At 42.4% G+C, this 16254-nt stretch overlaps 4 protein-coding genes and 1 non-coding gene across 8 annotated transcripts; 4 read left to right on the top strand and 1 right to left on the bottom strand.

Annotated features, from left to right (window-relative positions):
- Nucleotides 1-118: 118 nt before the first annotated feature.
- On the top strand, nucleotides 119-6790 carry LOC130688456 (protein retinal degeneration B-like). 3 transcript variants are annotated; one of them, XM_059496769.1, is made up of 11 exons: nucleotides 119-1189; nucleotides 1255-1387; nucleotides 1459-1662; nucleotides 1726-1868; nucleotides 1952-2587; nucleotides 2648-3723; nucleotides 3786-4159; nucleotides 4222-4597; nucleotides 4658-5328; nucleotides 5393-5519; nucleotides 5790-6790. In XM_059496769.1, exons 1-11 carry the CDS (start codon nucleotides 992-994, stop codon nucleotides 5920-5922), a joined length of 4071 nt encoding a protein of 1356 aa, XP_059352752.1. In that variant the 5' UTR covers nucleotides 119-991; the 3' UTR covers nucleotides 5923-6790. The 3 variants fall into 3 exon arrangements, with proteins under 3 accessions (XP_059352752.1, XP_059352753.1, XP_057367429.1); XM_059496770.1 differs by lacking the exon at nucleotides 5790-6790 and adding an exon at nucleotides 5622-5762; XM_057511446.2 differs by having other exon boundaries at nucleotides 120-1189; nucleotides 1952-2578; nucleotides 5790-6788.
- A 356-nt stretch (nucleotides 6791-7146) lies between these two features.
- Nucleotides 7147-12018, top strand: LOC130688452 (uncharacterized). The gene is made up of 6 exons (XM_057511444.2): nucleotides 7147-7254; nucleotides 8513-8648; nucleotides 8723-9121; nucleotides 9184-9593; nucleotides 10053-10457; nucleotides 11317-12018. The coding sequence occupies exons 5-6, from the start codon at nucleotides 10087-10089 to the stop codon at nucleotides 11549-11551; spliced, it is 606 nt and encodes a 201-aa protein (XP_057367427.1). The 5' UTR covers nucleotides 7147-7254; nucleotides 8513-8648; nucleotides 8723-9121; nucleotides 9184-9593; nucleotides 10053-10086; the 3' UTR covers nucleotides 11552-12018.
- Nucleotides 10621-10693, top strand: Trnak-uuu (transfer RNA lysine (anticodon UUU)). Its single transcript has one exon. It is a non-coding gene; the product is annotated as a tRNA-Lys (tRNA).
- Nucleotides 12019-12184: 166 nt separating the features above from the next.
- On the top strand, nucleotides 12185-14008 carry LOC130688450 (elongation of very long chain fatty acids protein 4-like). 2 transcript variants are annotated; one of them, XM_057511442.2, is made up of 7 exons: nucleotides 12185-12485; nucleotides 12568-12755; nucleotides 12826-12906; nucleotides 13170-13341; nucleotides 13420-13547; nucleotides 13614-13769; nucleotides 13855-14008. In XM_057511442.2, the coding sequence occupies exons 1-7, from the start codon at nucleotides 12383-12385 to the stop codon at nucleotides 13867-13869; spliced, it is 843 nt and encodes a 280-aa protein (XP_057367425.1). In that variant the 5' UTR covers nucleotides 12185-12382; the 3' UTR covers nucleotides 13870-14008. The 2 variants fall into 2 exon arrangements, with proteins under 2 accessions (XP_057367425.1, XP_057367424.1); XM_057511441.2 differs by having other exon boundaries at nucleotides 12188-12485; nucleotides 13846-14008.
- A 779-nt stretch (nucleotides 14009-14787) lies between these two features.
- On the bottom strand, nucleotides 14788-15419 carry LOC132088321 (cuticle collagen 3A3-like). The gene is made up of 3 exons (XM_059496984.1): nucleotides 15392-15419; nucleotides 15174-15314; nucleotides 14788-15098 (listed from the first exon to the last, which is right to left on the bottom strand). The coding sequence occupies exons 1-3, from the start codon at nucleotides 15417-15419 to the stop codon at nucleotides 14788-14790; spliced, it is 480 nt and encodes a 159-aa protein (XP_059352967.1).
- Nucleotides 15420-16254: the final 835 nt, after the last annotated feature.

Genomic DNA, 16254 nt, shown 5'->3' with positions numbered 1-16254 from the left:
TGTTTTAATTATGAGCTGGAAAAGGAATAGATTTGTGCTTTATCCGCTTTGAGAACCCTGGAGCTGCCAGCTTTTCAGTTTTCGCGTGACATGCTAGAGTTGAATGACGTCTGAAACACGCAGACATCGCCTTCAAGCAAAGGGATTTAGATATGGCTTCCAATTTCCCATAGGAAAGAGGGACTAATCATAAGGCGAACTCAATACCCGCTCAGTTGTGACGTCAGAATGGAGGAAAAAATGTTGTTGTTTAGCAGAGCCATCTGTAAAGTAGAACTTGAACTGTAGGTGAAACACGCAATCGACCCGTTCCTCGTTTTAGTACGCGAGTTTGTTGTCAAATGCCAAGTGGCAGGTCAGAGGGAAGAAGAAGACTAGATCGAATGGCGATTTTGTGTTACTTGGCTTGGCTGCTCCCGCGTTCCCCTTAGTCATTAGACCTCAATTCAATTAGCTGTAAATAGGCTGTATCGGGCTAAACATCCGGCCTCGTCCCAATTAACTTGCGTGTCGTGTGTGTCGCCCAGTCGGGCGGTGTGGGATTTGTTTGCGTGATTCGTCGACAGTCCTAACATTTTTTTTCCCACTATCCTTTATCCGTTTTCGCTCTGTGTTTTTTTTTACAAGCATTTAGTAAAATGCGTTACATCAGTGGCAGCCCCTTTGTCAAACGGTGATATTTTCAGATGAAACAATGGAATTCCGCCCATCCTGCAGCCTCTTCATTTGTTTGTTGACTCACTTTTCCCAAACTGTTTACTTTAGTGTGGGTCAGGGAGGGGATAGAGCACTAAAGCTCTTACTCAACCTCTCCCTACTGTGAAAAGAGATTTACCAGAACTCAGCTCTCTATCTGTTTCTTGTTCTTGTTGCAAAATTCATTCCCCTCTGCCCCTGGTGTCCAGTAGTGTTGAAATTCCTTTTCCGTCTGATACCCTAATGGGATGTCTGCTCTGTCCCTGTTGCCAGTCAGTGTTACCATAATAGAATTATGGCTTCAATAAGGCTTCTCTGGGAAGTTTTTCAATGTGATCAGTACAGTCCAAGACCTAGAGCCCAAGTTTCATGTGCCAAAGAATCAGTGAATTCAGGTCTATTTGTCGTTTTCATCATGTTGATTAAAGAATATAGAATACCGTTGCCTCTTACTGTCGAAGAGTACAGGATTGCCCAACTCTACATGATAGCTGTGAGTATACTGCTCTCCTGTTTAGTTACCGTGCCAATTAAACTCCTTTTCGTTGATCTTTGCAGAAAAAGAGTAGAGAAGAGAGCTGCGGTGAAGGGAGCGGTGTGGAAATTTTAGTCAATGAACCCTACACAGAAGGCCCCGGTGGGTCTGGACAATATACTCACAAGATCTTCCATGTCGGCAGTCACCTGCCTGGTAAACCAGTTTCAAGAGCATCATTGATTTTGAATTGATTGATTTTCCTCCCTCTCTAATGATGTTGTCAGGTTGGCTCAAGGCTCTTTTGCCCAAATCTGCCTTCATCGTGGAGGAGAAGGCCTGGAATGCCTACCCCTACACCAGAACTCGCTACACCTGCCCTTTTATTGAGAAATTTAGTCTGGACATAGAGACGGTGTACCGCGAAGACTGCGGCGATATAGACAACGTCTTCAAACTCAGTAACTCAGAGCTTAACGAACGAGCTGTCGGTACGTTATTTATTCATATTTATTTAACTGCACCTTTATCAATTTTTTTGGGATTTGAAACAGATTTGATTGACGTAGTGAAAGATCAACTACCCACAGCTAGTGATTACATCAAAGAAGAAGATCCGTGCGTCTACGTTAGCCGCAAAACGGGCAGGGGGCCTTTGAGCGATTCTTGGATTCAAGACTATTGGCGCGAATGCAAGGTTCGTCTAATCAGATCTTCAAGCATACGTATATTTTTATTAATAGAACTGTTTTTTTTTTTGTTTTTTTTTTACTTTAAAAGGGTCAAAAATTACCTCTGTCGAATGGCAAGGCAATCATGTGCGCCTACAAACTATGCCGAGTTGAATTCAAGTACTGGGGAATGCAGGCCAAGATCGAACGCTTCATCCACGACATTGCTCTAAGGAAAACGATGGTTCGAGCTCACAGACAGGCGTGGACTTGGCAGGATGAATGGTTCAACCTAACAATGGACGACATCCGTGAATTGGAAAGACAAACGCAGGAGGCGTTGGCCAAGAAAATGGCGTCAGCCACGACGACGACCAGTGAAGGCGGACTGGAACAACAGCAATACGAGGAACAAAAGAATAATAGCGTCATACCGTCAAGTATGGTGCCAGCATCGCCAAACATCAGCGGGGAAGAAACTGTGGACAAGAGCGGCCAGCCGGCAGCTGCACCACAGGGAGTTGTTGCCACTACATCATGGCCCATGTCTTGCATTTCCGAGTCGAGCAGCGATGACGACGAGTTCTTTGATTGCCAAGACTGGCGTTCCGGTCAGTCAGGAGGAGCCCTGTCGCCTACCATGGTTCGTTGGAGCTCGATGGAATTGGTTCCGCAAGGCGAAGATGCTGACGAGTTGCTGGATCCTGCCGACAGAATTCAGGATGAACGAATCGAAGTGAGGATGGTATTCAAAAGTACTTGAAAGAGTCGTACATTTCATCATAAACAATTTAACTCGTTGCAGGAAAGGGACAGTATCTTCTCGGCTGGTTACTTGCAACGACATGCCAATCAACGCCGTCCGTCTCGTAAGCTGGTCAACAATTTTTTACGAGCCAGCGGAACTGGCCGTTCTCAATCGCCCAGTAGCACCGTGGGTGGGACATCGTCCCAACAAACTCACCCGGCCAGCGCCCTGATTTTGGTGTTCCATGGAGGCACGGTGCTGGACGTGTCTTCTGAGCTGTCGAACAAAGCGGCCGATTTGGCCACATTCCGCAGTAATTTGGAGGCCGTCAGTCGCCAACATTTCCCCGGCCTGTGCTCGGGCCGTCTGGCCGTCCGCCTCGTTTCGTGTCCCACTTTGTGCCCAGATGCAATAACCGTCCTCAACAGTTTATCTTGCTCCTCTTCCTCCATGTTAGAACAAGGTGGATCGTCCGTTGCTCCACCCCCGCCAGACGCTTCTCATCCGATGACGGCCGCGTCGGATTCAACAGCAGTCGACCCTTCTGTTCCAGTTAGTAGTGTCGCAGCATCGGCCACTGCCTGCTGGCCACCTCTCGGGTGTTTGCCACTATTCGCCGCCTCATCTCCGGAATACGCCGACACAGTGAACCGGACGATCACGGCCGCCAATCAAGCCTATGCAGAGTTCCTAAAATCGCCGGAAGGGTCCGGTTTCTCCGGGTCGGTGGCCGTGGTGGGCGACGCGGCCGGATCCATCCTCCTTTACGACGCCCTCTGCAAGTCCGCGTCGTCGGATTGTCACGACGGCGGAGGTGGCGACATTCACTCGCATTTCGGCGGCAGCGACAACAGCATAGCCGAAGAACCGGATCAACACAGTCCAGCAGTGGTTTTCGAAGAAGATAAGAAAACCGATCACTTCACCCTCGGCATATCGGCCTCGTTTAAGAACACGAGAACTCAACATCATCATCTGCAAGCGCCAACCAATCGACGGGCGTCGTCGGCTTCTGCCGGTGAACAAGTTCCAGGACGTGGCCTTTCAACTAGTAGCAAACATTACCTCGACTTTGAAGTGGGCGACTGTTTTTTGCTGGGCAGTCCACTCGCATTGGTCTTGGCTTTCCGCAAGTATGTCAAATTTTCTTTGACTGTTTTTGAAATTGTAATTCATTTCTCGGGAATTGAATTAGGTGGAGTCACAGTCATGGCCAACAGTGGCCTCGCCGTCCGCATTGTCACGGCATTTATAATTTATTCCATTCAATGGATCCTCTTTCGGCTCGTCTGGAGCCGCTCCTGTCGGCCCGTTTTGCAAATACTCGTCCCGTCTCTGTGCCACGTTATCAACGCTATCCGCTAGGCGACGGCAAATCGGCCAACCTGATCGATTTTGTTCAAAACAATCCGCAATTGTTTCAAGAATCGACTGCGTCACCTCACCACCAACATCATCAGATGGTCGATAACAACGGATTAAGCAAACGACGCCAATCGGATGGATCCTTTGTTCACGGAAGTAACAACAGTCTTGGATCAGATTCGCTGGCAGCTCAAATGTCGTCACGTAAAAAACGAACATCATTAACGCCCTAAGAACGTAGATTTATTTTATTGAAATCATGGCAGTTTCGCAGCGCTGGTGGGGCAGTAAGCGATTGGACTACGTTTTCTATTGCCCGGATGGTTTGACATCTTTCCCGCCTTCCGCCCTGCCTCATTTACTTCACGCGTCCTTCTGGGAGTCTGCCGATGTGGCGGCTTTCATCCTCCGCCAGTTGATGAGACTGGACGGAAGCGTTGGAGGTGGAGGTTCGGCTGGACCTGACGATTATTACAGTGACATTAGAGACGCCAATGGTGGGACGTTGCCGTTCAGTCCGAGCACTCCCTGCGAGAAATGGATGCGCAAACGGACGTCGGTGAAAATCAAGAACATTGGAGCCAATCACCGAGCCAACGACATAATCGTCAACGAAACGATGCCTCAGGTTATTGTAGCCAGGTAACAATCGATGACATTTCACGAATGATTTACCTTTAAACTGAATTTTGAAAAAAAAAGGTTCATGTACGGGCCGCTGGATATGGTGGCGCTGTCTGGCGAGAAAGTGGACATCCATTTTTTGCGGGATGCAAATAATAGCGAGTGGGACCTTATCGCTACGGAAGTGACGGACAAAACTGGACGGCTGGTCTGCACGTTGCCGTCGGACCGGACTCTTCCGCCGGGACTTCACCCGATCAAAATGGTCGTCAAGGGCGACCACACTTATGCCGATTTGTACGTGGCCGTTTTGCCGCCCAGGACGCAGGCCGTCGTTTTCAGCATCGACGGATCTTTCACGGCGTCGGTTTCGGTGACGGGTCGCGATCCCAAAGTGCGGGCCGGCGCTGTCGACGTGGTCCGCCACTGGCAAGAGCTGGGCTATTTGATCATTTACATCACGGGACGGCCGGACATGCAGCAGCGTCGGGTGGTTTCTTGGTTGGCCCAGCACAACTTCCCTCACGGTCTCCTCTCGTTCGCCGACGGGCTGAGCACCGATCCGCTCCGGCACAAGGCCGAGTACCTCAAACTGTTGGTCAATGACGTCGGACTGGAGATCCGGGCCGCCTACGGGTCCAGCAAAGACATTAGCGTCTACGCCAGCGTCGGCATCAAGCCGGAGAACATTTACATCGTGGGCAAAATCTCGCGAAAGCACCAAGGGCAAGCCCAGTCTCTCATCGAAGGTCGCTTCATTTATTTATTTTTACATTATTGGAAATTTTGAATTCATTTTCGTTTCATCAACAGGTTATGCCAGCCATTTGTCCAACTTGGCTGCATATCAATGCCGGCCAGCTCAGATCAATCCTTATCTGTTGCTACCTAGAGGTTGCCTGTCTCTACCAGGCCACGGAGCCCCCCTTTTACGTCGGAGGTGAATATCTACATTTCCAATTTATTTGCATGATTTTTTGTCATACCAATAAAATGTTTAATGCATGAAACCCAACAATGTGTTAATGTTTTTTGTGAACAGGCCGTGTTAGAAGTGGAAGAACAAAGCGGCTCGTTTGTCTTGTCGAAAACGCTTTTCTTGTCGTAGGGCTCGTTTGTAGTTTTGTCATGACATGTTTCATACCACCATAACTAACTTATTGGGATTTTTGCCTCGTTTTGCTCACTGAAAAATGTGCGTGTGTGTCAGATCGGCTAAACGTGCAACATCGTTTCCCATCTCGACGGTCGTCACAGGAGTTGTTTACACAACGTCATCGACAGCGACGATGGTGGCGACAACAGCCGTCACCAATGCTCCCACGCTGGCCAAATCCAGCTGAATGCAAACCCAGCAATGGACGAGAAAAAATGAGAAGAAAAATTATGCAGCCAAACATGTTTGCCAACATCAACTGAAACCCTTTTGTCCCTCTCTCTCTCTCGTGTTTAATGATGTAGTTTACTGTCGTCTTTTTTCTCGAAATCTCATTCCACCTAATCTTCAATATCTTCGTGTTAGTCGGTCTTTGTGTTTGTGTCTGTCTATCCGACTTCAAATTTCAGGAATTCTCTTTTTGTTTTTCCTTTAATTGCTGTTCTTGTTCTCCTGTCCCCACTCTCCTCTCGTCGACGATGGCTGGCTTTTAAGCTTTGGTTTAGGGTTCTTAATTTATTACATCGGGTTAATGGTGAGATAATGGAAAAGATTTGCTCCAACTATTCAAACATTTATTCAACGGCTGAAATGCCTTTTCCTCGATAATGACTTTTCGCTTGTCTTGTCCTTGCCTTTTTTCTTGTGTAGAGAAAAGGCAGTGGTCTAGACGACGTTCTGCAGTAATAAGTCATTGGCGCTATTCTTGATCTTGAAAAAATGATTTACTCATCCCTGTTCACCCCTCTAATTCATTTAGTAAAAAACAACATTTGTTTCTTTTTGGCTTGGAAGGGTAATTCTTTTTCGTTTGTTTGTGCAAAGATAACTTGTCTGTGAGAGCTGTACGGTGATTTTCGCATCGTCTGTTTTTGTTGTGATGCTTGTTCCCCCTGAGTGACGAAGCTGATTTCATTTCAATAACATACAACGTATATATATATATATACATATATAAATATTATATTATTATTATAAACACTCATTAATAATAATATTTGTATTTACGTAACAAAGAAAAATGTCAAAACCAAAAACATAATATTTTGTTGTCTGCTGTTGGTTTCATTTTGTTATGTGGCTTATTAATCATTCTATTATTCGCAGATTTAGTACTAATTGTTTTTGTTATTCAATTTCTGTCTTTTTTTAAAATTTTGTTTTCAGATTTGGGTTATTGATGTATCTGCGTATGTCCTGTATTTATTCGTCGTTAACAAGTCCTATAATATGTCATACTACTATATACATACATAACTAATAACATCAAACAATAATAATAATAATAACATTTCTCGTTGAAAACCAATTCTTTGAAGCATATTTTTCATTAAAACTAAATCCAAAAATCGATATTTGAATCGATAGTTTACTTTCGAAGATCGGCACTCGAAATTGTTCTTTCGTCGTTGGAACACCACCATTACACCGTCCACCATTTCTATTCCACGTGGAAAACAGTAGAATTTTGGCTAGGAATTAAAAACTCCTTTTCTTTTGGAAGTTTCTTGGAAAACAGGTGAGCAATTTCTTATTTACCAATCTATTTGGCTTGACTGGGCATGTACAGCCATAACATCTCATTGACGTTGCTTAAAGTTTAAGTTCCAATGGGTGTTGTGAAGGGAATACCGATTAGACGAGTCACGTTTACGTAAATTGAGTTCGATTTGCATTCTAAACATTTCAAGTACAACAGTTCAGGAGCGTAGACTACGTTTTTGTGTAACGTGACAATGGATGCATAGTTAATATTTATCTCGAGTCTGTACAAGGACGGGACAACCTACCGTGCACACAAGTATCAAACGTAACATTGAAGCGACGTTGAAACGCGATGGGTGCGTGTGTGTGTGTAAATGTATTTTGTTTATTGAAATGGCTGGATGATGGACTGGTATATTTAAATATAGACTTTTATCTTGCACACACTTTTTAAGAGATGAGCTATCCTGTTTCACGATTTACAGCCGTGCGAAACGTAAAAAGGATTTTGATTTATCGAGTCATCTATGTGATCTAATAGTTTTGAAACTAGATTATACGTTTGAAAAGAAAGTATGGTTCGCCGGGCAAAGACGTTCAAGGATATTGCAAAGAGTGCTAAAAAAAAGGAAGTTGGGCAACTAATTGATCCCCAAGTGGGGATCTGCAGAATCTTTTTTTCCGCCTTCGAAACTATTAAAAGTAGTGCTGCCAATTTGATTAAGAAAAAAAGTCCATCATATAAATGATTCAAGAAACAGAAATGGTAATACACTAAAAGGGGAAAAAGGACTGAGCAGAAAAGGTCGTATTTGATAGAGCACTTCAACGTGACAAAAGTAAATGGGGCTATTGTATTGTTACACTCAATTTCGTGAGAACAAAAGGAGAAGGAAACCTCACTAGACGTGGCGTAAGCAGCCGACATTTTACCCAAGAAAAAAAGAAAAATTCATAAACATTTGAAGCATATACGAATAGCATTTTATGCAATGATCTCGACACGTTTAACCTTTACGAAATAAAAGCTACGTAAAATTATTTCTATAGAAAATAGGAGTAAAGACCTGCCTATACAATTCTGCTATGTCTACCGATTAAGCAATGACTATCGCCATGACATGGAATGTCCATTTGCAACAGTTCTTTAAATTTTTATTCAATTAAAGACGGCAGAAAAGATAGGGTCAATGGGACCGCAAATTGTTATGCTGAAAATGTCACACATATTTATCATGCATTTCTAGACAATTTTAAGTGAAAAATTTTTACCTTTTTTGTGTTATTTTCAGGTAGACTTTTGTTGTTCGACCAACTTTTGTTTTTAAGAAAAACAGCAACGGAACCGTCAAACTTGTGGAGATCAACGCATACAATCATAATCAATTCATACAAACTCTTGATCTACACAAACATGTCTTAGCTATGGTAACATCAATCTAGATCAAACTTAATGTACAGATTTTGTAAAAGGATTAGGTCGTGAACAATTCACAACATAGGCGAACCATGTCAAATCTAATCGCCCACGTTATTTGTTCTTGCTTTCCGGATTTGGGGGCTCATTACAAATGCAAGATGACATTAGTTTGGACAACGTTGAATTATTGAGAAACTAAAAATATTTTGCGCATCGGGGGGCGAACAGCTCCAAGCCGGTCAATATGTATTACATTGACATTTCAAGATGATTCCAGGAACAGGTAAATGCAAGTTGCTTCACCTGTGTTATTGAATAGATCAAGTGAGGCACGTATCGCACCTGTGCATCGGATACAACCGGAGCCAAATGTGCTCAAATGTATTCGAAGAAGCAAAAAAGACATCAAACATTTCACTACTCTTCTCGCTGCTCTAAGATGCACTTTGACATTTGAGATGATACCTACACCACAAATGACGTAATACTTTAGTCTACTTTAAGCCGATTGTAGTACATTAAAATATTCTTTTTTTTTTATAGGCTTCCTAATTTTCATCTTTAACTATTTTGATGTGACCATGTCGCTGTGATTCGGATCTTTATGTCAGCACACAACCTGCACCAAGTTCTAGGCACAATCGAATGCCATCCACACGGAAGTAGGGGGCGGGTTTACAACACGTAAAAGAGGCAAATGTGAGTGGGCATCAGAAGTGGGTTTCGTTTAAGGAGGCGAACCAGTCAAAAGTAGTCGAGCCAGCCACCAACTCTGTCAGTCGAAGGCATCAACTCGTCCTAAGCGCGTCTGAACATCACTCCGACGTGAACCACTGTTGTGCAGCCGTTAAATTTATCCGTTAAAGATACATATTCCTGAAGTGCCACGTTGATTCGACGACTTCGCCCACGTTTCATCACCCACCTTGTCACAGACAGCCCTTTACAAATTGGTAACTATATTCGTGTAGCCATTACCACATAAAATATTTATTTTCTCTTTGTTGACTTCACATCCAATTACTTATGTAGATAATCTTTTCGTGGTGGGTGTAACACGCGTAACTATAAGGCATGTGTTCTTGACTACCATGTTAGCTTTCTTGTTGCATACGCGGTTGTGTACAATGCACAATATGATACGTAATTACTGTATCTACCACATATTTATCCGCAGGTGTTGTCGTTAAAAAATAAGGTTTAGTAGCAATTGCCGTGTAAGAGACATCAGGAAATGCAAGACTTATTACTTTCGCACGAAATGCGAAAGAAGATGAAAAAATGGAGAGAATATGAAGAAAGCAAGGATTAACAATTTCATACTCTTTAGCATTTTGTGTAGTGTAGATGCATAATCCCTTTTCCAAGCCATCGTCTTCCAATAAGTCTGTTAAATTTTCTTTAATTTTCAGTAAGGTGATCGAGACCAACGAACACCCCGAAACAATGAACGGATTGCGTTTCCTCTACGTTGTTTTCGGCCTGATGATGATCGTGAATGTTCATCAGGCTCGCTCGTATGGCGAAATGTCCGACGAAGAAATCGACGACGAGTGGCTGAACGGTGTCTCGTCATCTTCGGAAGAAGATGATAATAACAATAAGGGATTTGAATATTATTTAAACGCCGTAAAAGGCATTCATCAACAGCGAAAGCGGCAAGAAGCCGAACCCTTGGTTGCAAGCCGTAATAGCGCATCAACTCCTATCGCCGTACTTTATCGCCGAAGCGCGCTGAATAAGAATTTCATCCGGTTCGGACGCAGCGGAATGATGAAGACTGCTAGCCGTCAAGTGCAGCCGACACCGCCCATCAGGTATATCGTGGTTTTCTTAACACTTTTTTTTTTTTTCTCGTCTGCTTTCGTCCTTTATTAAGTGAAAATCTCATTTCCCACCCCATTCTTAACGTGTTCCCCAATCGATTCACTTCAAAAATCCTATTAGGTCATTATGTTTAATTTGTGACGTCATCGTAAGGCCGGGTTAGCTCAGTCGGTAGAGCGCGGGACTTTTAATCCTGAGGTCAAGGGTTCAAGTCCCTTATTCGGCGTTACGTTTTAATCACTCAATACCATTTTACATCCTTCTGTAAACTTTATTCGCAAGCTAAAATACGAAGTTAACATAACTTTGCACTTTTCAATGCGTTTCAAAGTAGTAATAATTGTTTTTGATATCCATGGAAATAGAACTGGGTGGCTCGTTGAATCCGGTTGCCAAGACATCGACACAGTTTGAATTCTCTTGAAAGCAAAACTTTTTACTACCCTTTTTATCTGAAAATTTTCAGTTTTACATCACGTCACGCATGCAGAGGAAGTCATTTTTATTATTTGGCTGTTCTCCTAATTGAATAGATATGATATTTCCAACCTTTATCCCGAGCTCCTTCTTCCCTGTTCAGACGTGCCTCGTACAGCACCTAAGTTATCAAGTTTGGGATGGAAACTTGTTACCAATTAAAACATAAAAAATGGGGCTTAACTTAGTTCCCAAGTTTTTCACTGTTCTACGTGTCGGCATTTTTTTTTATTTACATAAAAATTTATATTGTAAACTATAATGCCGTGCGTGGGAGGGTGAAACTTATGTAACTCTATGTCGGTCCACAAACATAACTTTCTACTACTGTGGATACGCTTATCAATATTTAATTTTATTTTTTCACGACAGATTGATGGGGTTGAACGAATCGGATGGCAAGGATGAAGAAGAGCAATTGCCCCATCCTGCCCGTCCTTCTCGCAGTTTGAGATCCAATTTCATCCGTTTCGGTCGCAGTTTCTTCCCATCGGCCGCCAGTCGATCGGGCGCGACCATTCGTCGTTCCGCTCGCGCTCCTATTGCCCGTCGCCGCATGATGAGCCTTGTCGACCTCCCCACTTCTTTGTCTTCTTCACGTCGTTGAAACCAAACTTCCCCTACCAAAAACAACAAAATCCACTCGGAAAAAAACAAAAAGCAACCCGTAAATTCCAATTGAATGTATTTGACTTTTCCGTGCACTATTTTGCGTTCCCTTTACAAATGTTGAATGTGGCTCTCCTTTTTTTTATCGATGTTTTTCATTCTGAACATCTAATTGATTTAAACTTGGTTAAAATTTCAATTAGCACCGAAGACACAGCATCCCCGTAGCCTATACTGAAATATATGGGCAAGTACTCGACAAATCGGACACTGCATCGACAGGAATCGAAAAGCCAATTGATATTTCACGTATAGAGGCTACCTAAATCAAATACATTTAATTGGAAACTATGAAAGTAGGTGATTATTTAAATTCTGGTCAAGAAAAAACAAAATGTTTTTATTTATGTTGTGCAATTTGTTTTTAATGGCCGTGTTACATTTCAGTCGATATAAATACACCAAAAAGGATGACTATAATTATTCGGAAATTTCGAATAGTCCCCATTTCTATAGTTTCGTTAGTACTGCGACTGCGTCATCGCGTTGGGTCCTCTCTCTCCCCCTTTTACCTCCCCCTACAGATCCTACGGTCTCCCCTCTACCAGCACTACGGACTCTTTATTGATCGAAAAAATAAACTCAACGACTCGCCGTTTGGTGTACGAGCAACCGACATTTTCCCGGCCGGCACGCGTCTTATTCCGTGGTGACGGAATAACTCCAGGTTATTTCGCCGTTGGATTGCATAATAACGTTTTAGCGTGAGAATAACGTGTGGAGCTGTGGTGGGTTTTATTTACCACAAGAAGAAAACAGAAGAAGGAAGATGGAAACATCCATCAGTCGAGTCTATTCGGAATTTTCATTTCATTTTGTCAGTGTTTATCAACGGCTTGTCCAATTTTACGGATGGTGCATGAGCCGAGCAGGTATGTTTAGTTCGAATGAATTACTAGTGTCCTTTAAGAATGGTCTGTTGCAATAGCTTTACAATGTTTTTCCAACCGGCAGATCCACGCGTAGCCAAATGGCCGCTAATGGCGTCACCATTGCCGACGCTGTTAATCGCCATGGCCTACCTCACGTCCGTTTATTACGGTCGAAAATTTATGGCTAAAAGGAAACCATTTTCTTTAAGGGGTATATTGATACCCTACAATTTGGCCATGGCCCTTCTCAATCTCTACATCGGACTAGAGGTATGTTACAGCTGTTGCAATCATTGCCAATTTTCTACCAATGCAGTGATTTAATTTTGGTTGATGACAGTTGGCCACAACGCAGCACAGGAAGCAATACAATTGGTTATGTCAGCCAGTGAATTACTCCGATGATCCCGACGAAATACGGGTGAGATATTTTAGTTAAATTGTTAGGAAAAGCAAAAAGAAAAAAAATGCCAGCACTATTGAAAGCTTGTGCAAAGCAGACGACATCTTGCGAACGCCATCTATTTGCACTGTCGACAAAGCCGTATCCAAGATAGCAGACGAAATGGTTTGGAAAAAAACATTTGAATTTTAATTGAAAATCCTGAGCGATGAAATCAATGCGAGTAATGTTTCGATCCCTAATTTCATTTTTTATATTGTTGAACTTTGAAATTGGCACAGATTGCTTCGGCGTTATGGTGGTACTACTTTTCACGACTGGTTGAAATGATGGACACGATCTTCTTAGTTTTACGTAAAAAGTGGCAGCAACTTACCTTCTTACACGTCTATCATCATTCGACCATGTTTGTGCTCTGGTGGATAGGTGTCAAATGGGTTCCTGGTGGCTCAGGTAATGAGAGGCTTCATATAGAGAAAAGACTTGATTTCCAATTCATATTATCCTTTTCTTGCAATTAAATGACTGCAGCGTTTTTTGCTGCAATGGTCAACAGCTTCATACATGTTGCCATGTACTTGTACTATGCACTGGCTGCGTGTGGTCCAAAAGTCCAAAAGTACCTCTGTTGGAAAAAGTACCTTACTATTCTTCAGATGGTTTGTCATATCCATTTTTTACTGCTGAATAGAACAAAAGGATTTGATTTTTTTTACTCTTCATAGGCACAGTTTGTCTCAGCTTTGGTTCTCGGTTTAAGAGCCTTGGTCTATGGCTGTGACTTTCCTCTTTGGATGCAATATGCATTAGTGGTCTACATGTCTTCATTTCTCTTCCTCTTTGGCCAATACTACAGGAATGCTTACCTTCAAAAGAAACAGGTAAAGACAACTTGAGTAACATATTTTCACATGAAATCAAATATGTTCGTTTATGTATTGCTGCATTTCTCCCCAGCAATCACAGAAGAAAAACAGATAGAAAAACCACCAGAGCCTCATTCTTTCACCAACTTGGTCAATCACTTAAAACAAAACACCAATAGGGTCTTTCCAGTTTTCATTAATACTCTTTGTGTATGTTTCATCTCCTTCTTATAGAAATAAATTATCAAAATTCATTATTTTCCAGATCTATTTTGGAGCCAGTGATGGATTCCCGGTTACCAAAATTGCGGTGGGGTTTTCTGGGTGTGGGTTTGTTGGACGATTACTTTAGGAGATTTGCATGGCCCCTTTTATAAGGTGCTTTCACACGAGCACTTTTTTACGTTTCTGTAGCTTACATACCTGCGGTTCATTTTCCGTTTTGCACGCTTAAAACGCGAGGATTTACATACAAAAGTTCCCAAACATAGAAGAAAGTGTTTGCGTGGCAGTTTTTTATACAGAATTTTAAAATGTTTCCAGGCCAATTTTATTGGTGATCTCGAAAGCAAACAAAACATCATTTCCAGTTAGGCAACATTCATTCAAGTAATGAAGACTACTATACGGTTCTGAATTGGCTTGATAACTGTATTCGTGTTTTTAGTAATGACAACAAGAGCGACCAAATGGCAATTCACAATCTCTGAAGAGTAAACAGTAAGACTAAAATACGAGACAAAAGACATAAAATAACGCAATTAGAAGCTCGTAGTTAACTAATGATGCCAATCTGTTGCAAATCAGTCATATAAAATGCCAGTATAAATGCTAAGCGAAGGGAAAAACTTTTTGCATTGGATATTGGCTAGAGCTGGAGGAGCATAACATTTGAGACACTGGCATCACCTTCAGAGAACATATCTGGATCACCTTCCCAGCAAGTAAAGAATGTTTGTAACTAACTGTAAAACATAAGCAAATGTTGGAACCTTCCTGATGTTTGTTATCAGGGTTGCACCTAAGGTGTCCTCTAACAAGGTTTACACGGTTCACCAGGCTGACCAGGATTGCCAGGATTGCCAGGATTACCGGGCTTACCGTCGTTACCATCCTGCCCGTCAGCACCTGGCAGACCTATTGGACCTTGTAGGCCTGGATCACCATCATTTCCAGGTATTCCGGGCGTTCCAGGTATTCCATCTATACCATCTATGCCATCTGTACCATCCATTCCATCTTCACCATCGACCCCATCTACACCGTCTACTCCATCTACACCATTTCTACCATCGACACCATCACTACCAGGTGGGCCAATTGGTCCAGGTTCGCCGGGAGGACCTTGCAAAGCGAAAACAAAATGTTCCGAATACGATATTTCGGTGAAATTATTACAGAGAATCAAAACGAAGTTACCAGGTGGACATTTACAAAGGTGAGATAGAAGATTCAGTTTCAAACCGAGCAAATGCCATTTTATTTTCAGGAACTTGGAGTCTGATACAGGATAAATCTCGTTGTCCCCGTCTTTTTCTTCAAACCTTCGGTCAATTGGACCTGAATGCATGTTTGGTACGGTTTAAAGCAATTGGACTTAACAGAATTTATACTATGCAGTAGTAAGCCCATAATACCCGTACCCTTACTCGCAAATATTTCCATATTACTAGTACAAGCTCAAAACGTTAACTAGCAGTCCGATACACAGGAACTAGAAATGCATTATTTCCACCCCAGAGAAACAGAATCCAAACAAAATGAAATATTGTAGTTGAATTTAATTACTGGGAGGTCCTTTGGGCAGTGATCGCAGACGTCGTGAGTGAAATGATTTTCTGGTTTCTTCTTTCTTCTGCAGGCCGCATTTTTTGTCTAATAGTCGATTGAACAGTTCGTCTAAGTTCGTTGGAGATGAATCGGTTGCGAATTGCCATGGATATTCATTTGGCATGTCATTTGAATAATCAGCAGTCACAAAATCTTCTGAAAAATAGTCACCTTTGTAAATGGATTTAAATGTCAGTAACATTGTGTTTAAAAGTTTCAACAAGTTAATTCATCGTAGGATATATACGTCGTCCCTTGAGTTACACATGGTGCCATATGCTTATATAACGTGATAATCTCTAACTTTATACTTATGTCTGCGTTCCTAGGCGTGTTTACAAAAGCTGGACATGAGCATCAAAGAGCAACTTCAAAAGGCATTTATGAAAAAGCTTGAACACTATGGAGGTTTTACTTTGTCGGCTGACGGTTTGCTGATTAATTGAAGCTGCATGTCGTAGTAAAAAATCCAAATGAAAGTTTGATAGCTCAGCAGCGTAGGATAAAAGATGGGGACAATTCCACACAAATGTATCAGTCATATCTTGCTGGTTTCTGGTGTCACTTGCAATGCTGATGACTGGCAACAAAACGATACGACAACTAAATAAAACGAGTGCGAGAAACAACATAGTTTCAACTCTTATAGGCTTATTGGCGAACAACACAA

This window comes from Daphnia carinata, chromosome 9, assembly GCF_022539665.2.
Source record: "Daphnia carinata strain CSIRO-1 chromosome 9, CSIRO_AGI_Dcar_HiC_V3, whole genome shotgun sequence".
Lineage (NCBI taxonomy): Eukaryota > Metazoa > Arthropoda > Branchiopoda > Diplostraca > Daphniidae > Daphnia > Daphnia carinata.
Note: the sequence above shows the minus strand (reverse complement) of the source record. Positions and strands in the feature narration are given on the sequence as shown.